Source organism: Argopecten irradians, chromosome 7 (assembly GCF_041381155.1).
Source record: "Argopecten irradians isolate NY chromosome 7, Ai_NY, whole genome shotgun sequence".
NCBI lineage: Eukaryota > Metazoa > Mollusca > Bivalvia > Pectinida > Pectinidae > Argopecten > Argopecten irradians.
Window position 1 is genome coordinate 26,449,758 of NC_091140.1, and position 6,629 is coordinate 26,456,386.

The 6,629-nt window shown below is 34.2% G+C and overlaps 1 protein-coding gene across 1 annotated transcript in view; it reads left to right on the top strand.

Annotated features, from left to right (window-relative positions):
- LOC138327996 (uncharacterized) overlaps positions 1–6,116 on the top strand; it is a 30,832-nt gene extending 24,716 nt beyond the window's left edge. Inside the window, exons 4-8 of the mRNA XM_069274547.1 lie at positions 229–345; positions 576–1,203; positions 1,470–1,635; positions 2,402–2,799; positions 3,052–6,116. Coding sequence (XP_069130648.1) covers positions 229–345; positions 576–1,203; positions 1,470–1,635; positions 2,402–2,799; positions 3,052–3,644 — 1,902 coding nt within the window. The 3' untranslated portion in view covers positions 3,645–6,116. The remainder of the gene's footprint in view (positions 1–228; positions 346–575; positions 1,204–1,469; positions 1,636–2,401; positions 2,800–3,051) is intronic.
- Positions 6,117–6,629: the final 513 nt, after the last annotated feature.

The window sequence follows — 6,629 nt, forward strand, 5'->3', positions numbered from 1 at the left end:
AACTTTAACATAATACATAAATATACTAACACAATATGATATCACTAGTATGTGTTGAAGGGTTCAGAATGATTAAAATCATTTTTGTAACATAAACATACAAATCAAAAATGGAATTCAATACAACGAACGGAATTGGTGTTGTACAAATAATAATACGAAAGAGAGAACAAGTCGTTACGTTTTTATGGTAAAATTAATATAATTCACATATTCCTTACGTTGTAGCTTGGAGTGTTTGGAACGTTTTGGTTTGCTGGAGGAGTGCTTCTTAACATCTTCATGTTCCCGATATTTTCTGTATATTTTAAGACACGAGCACCCGGGGCTAAGACATATCTACAGGTAAAAAGAAAGTGTACTTAGTACTTAGTTACTTTGAAATATTGAAATTAATTAACATTTCCACCTTTCATTGTTGATGAAGTGAAGTAACATCTGTTTAAAAAATTACGTTTTATAACAAATGATATTCCATTCCATAGATCCTCAATGCAGCATTCAAACTACTTATTCGAACATATCGTATGTTGTGCTGTCCTCCTAAAAACTGTTTTTCTCTGTAATGTTGTCAGGTGATCCACGCCAGATTCGGAATGAAGGCCCACATAGTTTTCTGTTGCTTCTCACTGCTCACCAATTTGGTATCCTTGTCAGTCTTGGTTCTCGTTGCCAAGGCGACTATCCAGACACTGACTGAAAATGCGTCGGACGAATACACACTTCTCATTATGGCAACGCTATTTGGATCCTACTCTCTGATTGGTGGAATAGGAACAACTTTCTATGTGTCCTATTTTAATCTAAGTTTAGTGTATATAGTGATGACTATATTCTTTATAAATATACTATACACGAGTGTCAGTGACTTTCCTAATCTAGGTGATTTATCTAAAATGTACAATATTATCTCTTGTGTCGAAGGGTCAATGGGGGATAATTTAATGACCTTCCGGTCAGAAAGTGGGATGATATTAGGAATAGTGGGATTTATTCTAGCATCCAGTCTTACATATTGTAACCAAGCATCATGGCAAAGTAGAATCGCCTCCAAGCCGATGCAAGGAGTATGGGGCTTTATTTTGGCCGGGATGATGTGGGTAGCTATCCCGTCTACTATGGGGAATACAGCGGGAATGGCCTATATTACACTCAGTGCCGAAAATGGAACCCATCTCTTGACTGAAAGGCAAATAAATCAGGGTAATTATTTGAATGCTAAACAATTCTCTACAAAAAATAAACATATATATTATTTTATATATTACATATTATTACATTGCCATGCGTCTTCCAGTCTGATTTTATTATTTGCCGTTGTGTATACAAATTATAAAACGAATGAGTACTGAGACGCATCATAGGGAATTGTACATTCTCTTATTATTATTATTATTTTGTATCTATTAAATATACCTATCTAAACCTAGCAAAGATGATAACATTGAAATTTGAATTATATGTAAAAGGTCTTGTGACACCTTTCATCGCCGAGAAACTTCTTGGACCTACTGGCGGGATTATGATTCTGAGCATGTTGTCCATGGCCATAATGTCGACGGGGTCAGGAGAGGTCATGGCGATATCGTCTATCCTTGTTTACGACTTTTACCAGATTTATATCCGACCCTTCAGGTACGCCTCATCACTAAATTAACAAGAGGTTCCAGAGAGATATTTGCGCCCACCAAAGAATAATTTGTCGAACATAAAAAGAGGAGTCTTTTCTCTGATGTTTTTGGCTCTTCCCTTTTACTTTGAAATATTAAATACACATAGTCAAACTTCTTAAACTGCTTAGCAAAACACATTTCAATTGTTAGAGTCAAATTTAATATTGTCATTCTCTGCGATGTTGTGATTGGATTTATTCCAAAATGAATATGCAGAACTCAGAACCATGAAGAAGTTTATAAGAAGTTTAATTTGAGGAATAAAATCCAAAAAATGCCCAAATCAAATATGGCTGCTTTTCAGCCATGTTCTTTCCTTTTCATTCACAAATTGCAATTGACAAATGGATCTATAATGAAAAGAAACACCTTAAATTTCCGAGAAATCACTTTTGTACTTTCTAAGAAATAGCGGTAACATATTTCAACTATCAAAATCCAATATGGCTGCCTGTCGGCTATATTTTCGACGGATTACTCTTTAAGAAACTTAATGCACTTTTTGTGTTGATTTAATACAATTTACTTAATAATTCGTCCAACAAATATGCAAAATTTAACTTCACGTAAACATTGAATGTAGTATAATAATATGCGTTACTATGCTATTTATATATTGATACTGTAATCATATGATGCATTTGTATTTTGTGTAGTAAGCCGAATAATTAGTCTACGTTTTTGGAACAATATTGCCCCTAAGGCTTAGCTTTCATTTTCATTTTCAGGAAAAATTTACCATCGGCTCATTGTGTTTTGTGTGGTAAGATTACTAAATCAGACGTCGACAGTACAGATCTCTGTCACTGTCCAAGCGTCAGTAGTTGTAATCAATGCTCCGAAGACATTCTGCCCGTCGGCTCACCGTCATCACGTCGCAGTTCTTCATACAAATGCTCTGTTCACGGAGCATACAGAAGTTACCAGGACAGCCTCATCAACTTCAAAGGCTGGTGTATAGTATGGGTGATCATTGCTATTATACCATTCGGACTTATTGTATTCGCAAGTGAAGTTCAGCTCTACTGGGTCATCTTCTTCGGCGCTATTCTCACTATACCATCCTTTCCTGCCGTGGTCTTGGTAGTGTTGTGGGTCAAGCAAACGTCTGAAGGGGTTATCGCAGGTAAATTAAGTGATCATCCATTATCCTATGACAAATGCCATTACTAAACAAACACAGATCAAATGGTAATTCATATTTACCTCTTTTATTTTTGCGTAGAAAAATGTTGAATATTTAAGTTTTTGGGTTTTTTTTATTGTAAGAAGTACCGTACAAGTGGAAATTGTCACGGAGGGGAACCTTTCCCGATACATAGTTGTTATGTTGTATACTAATTGATATGTTGATTCTATACATATTTTTGTCTTATAGGTAGTATAATTGGTTTGTTGGCCGGCGTGTCAGCTGCACTGCTAAAAGCATCCATGTATGAGGGCGGTTTAAGCAACTTCGCCATCAACACCTCACAGGATTACTCTATCTTAGCGGGAACGTGTTGTAGTTTCATAGTCAGTCTGATAACGTGTATAATTGTGTCTTTACTTACACACAAAATCAAATCAAAGACTGATGCTGACACGGAATGGCAGAAACTGTACGATATCGATAATCCACTAAGTCCATGGGAACAAAAGTATCGGGAGGAGCTGAGGCAGCACGTGTATGACAAGCGACCGTCGTATGATCAAATGGCCGCCACTTTCAGTCGGGCTAAGTTTATCGCTTACGTTAGTGGGGGCGGATGTATAATACTTTTTGCTATTGTTATACCAGGTATCATGGCGAGTTTCCCTGTACTCGGGGAGACTCAGTTTAAAGCCTGGATGATATTGACTCAGGCATGGGCCGTGCTTATGGGGATCGTAGCGACTGTAGCGCCACCTATTGAAGAATTTATGAAGATAAGAAAACAGCGTCGTAAAAATAAAGCTCGCACGGAAATAAAATTGATCGTGTGTGATTGATATCACAACACTGTACTACACTGACTCACTGACTTTACTTAAGTCATGTATGGAAGCCAACAGTCAAATCATTTAATATGTGTAACGTTCTATATCTACATTTTGCCATTGCGACTCCAAATACTCTAATGATAATCGTGATCTACATTATGAGCCAATAAATGCATCCAAGACTCGGTTTAGCAATGTCTATATAAATGGATATGATTCTTGTTTACTGACACCAAGTTAGTCCGAAAGGGCAAAATGATATTGTAGTTGAATGGACAAGTTTAGTTATAAAACTTTAAAAAAAGTCTTTTTAAATGTCTGGATAATTGAAAGTAAACTAAAAAGCTATTGAAAAACATTAAATTTTTCTTTTTCTTTTCAATTTTTGATAGGGACTATATCTTATCACATTGAACTTGGCTGTTGAGGTTAAATGGCTGAAGCGGGAAATTCAAATGTTCACTCGCATCTAAATTATGTTTTGCTTTGAACTTGAAAGTAAAATGGAAATATAATAATAAAAAGAATTGTTAGATTGCTTTTATTGGAGATATAAATGCAATATGGGTGGCAGATTAATATTCATAGCGCCCTAATGGGCGCTATTCTTGTTAACTCCCGCCCAGATTGCATTTATATCTCAAATAAATGCAATCCAACAATCCTTTAATTGTTAAATATAAGTACTGAATGATAAAGAGAGAAAAATAATAAATAATATTTTGTATTATGTAGTACACTCTGTACCTTTTGTGATATCAATAGTATTCCAATATTACATGTACTTGTAATTATAATAATACGTATTGTATCCATGTACGCTGGTGGAAATGCCGTATAGCCGGTTATTTTCTCATGAATGATATTTTAACGATTTCGTGGGACATTTGCATGACCGCAAAATATGGAGAAATAATTCATCCATATATAGCGGATGTCCATATTTCGCCGGGGTGCTAATTTCGCCGTTTTTGTGATGATTTGGTAATCATGACAGAAAATGAAGAGTAAAGTTTTAGTAAGAAATGAAGAGGATGTTCATATTGAAGCAATGAAATTTCATTCCATATTGGTAGTCAGGCCCTTTTTTCCAGTACGGTGCTTAGGAGGAGCGACAATTTATGTGGGGCTTATTAAAAAGATTGACTTGATAGAAAATATTGTTAAAATGTTGTTATTGATTCGATTCCACACAGTGTTAAATGGGTGGCTTACTTAATAATCAAATGACAGTGCATGGACATAAATTTACTTAATATAATTATATATCTACATTTGAATCGTCTTTATTTACCAAAATGGCGAAATATTGATACCCAACGGGAAATGGTGTAAATGGTACCTGGAAGCGGGAGGTATTGTAACCCTATTCATACAAAAAATATAGTATTCATACTTTCGCAAGTAATAAAATTTTGCAAGAATATGGGGAACCTTTCATTTACATTGTTAATTGTATCTCTTATACAAAAATAACCATCTTCTCTGGGAAAGTCAAGTTAACGAAATATCGCCAAATCGCGAAAATATATAATTAATAAATTATCTTCATGCTTTTAACAAACTCACGAATTTGACCAGCGTAAATACAGTATATGTTGGATATTCTAATCAATGCTATAAATATATGGCCATGTATTTAACGATCGATGCAAGGACATGCATTTAGATAGTTACATAATGTACTATTACAACCGTTTGAAATCCTAAATCGGTAGAATTTAGAATCGGTACAATTGCTATTGGGTATAAATATAAATGGTACATTTCGTGTCCAAAGTTTTTGTTTTGTTTTTGTAAACAAACAAAGATTTTCGAAAGACAAAGGGTGTTCAAGATTAAATTGTGAAAATGCATTTAAATGTCATTATTGATTTTTCCTTCTGGGTATGGATATCTCTATGTCACATATATAGTTATGTATCGTAAATAAATAAAAAAAATAATGAAATACGAACGAGAAGTATCAAGCGTTTGATCTGCCAATGCTTAAAAGAATTGCTAACTCCTCTTACAAATACAGTTATAACACTGGCTTATCCCTTGCAAGAAACTCATGTCGCCAGAGATGTCGCCAGAGGCTGTATTGGTAGAATTTGAACGCCGATTTCAGACACGAGGCTGGAAATAACACCCGATGTTCACATTTGGATAATTCATTTGCAGATATCTGTGATATTTACATTGAAATATGGAGGAAAAATACCTTTTCATATTTGGATAGAACGAATATATATGTTCTAACGTAAAGCTACCCAAATTGGAACTATTTAAAATATGTGATATAGAATTGTCAGTTTACATTATAGATTATCCTGAATAAAAATTAAGATGATGGCAAGAAAATGTGAAGATTTTATATGTAAATTGTTCCTGTTGCCTGTTATCTCTATCTTAACATGGAAATAATAAAATTGTAAAAATACCAGGGAATTGACACCATTTATTGTAAAACAAGTGAAATAACTGTTAAAAGGGATATTTTTGAGAGACATGTGACCTAAATAAATTCAAAACATGTTTGAAATTTCATTAAATGGATTTTATTATTTCTATCGTGTCTAGACATTTATCAATTTAACTTAACAATGATAAGAAGGTGTTCCATGTCTGGTACTCGAACCTGCCGAAACACATGACTGAACTACAAATTATTTAAAGCTCTCTATTTATGAATATATGCTTTGATGACAAGTAATCACGAAATTAAAACTGTATGTGTTATTGCAATTTTAGGGGAAATTCTGCATTCAAGCACTCGACGAATTTGTCTTTTTTTTACATTTATCTTCAAAAAGTGTTAAAATTTGGGTAGCGTCATGTTGCTCTCGGAATTACAAAATGTAAAACTCTCAATAAACCTCTATTATTACTACATTTTGTGACCCTCGGTTAGCATATTCCTATATCCTTCCTATCACCTATTGAAACAAAGAGATCTTTTGTACAATACGTAAACTGGTGGCTAAATTGTTCAGTTACTGTTTTGTGCAA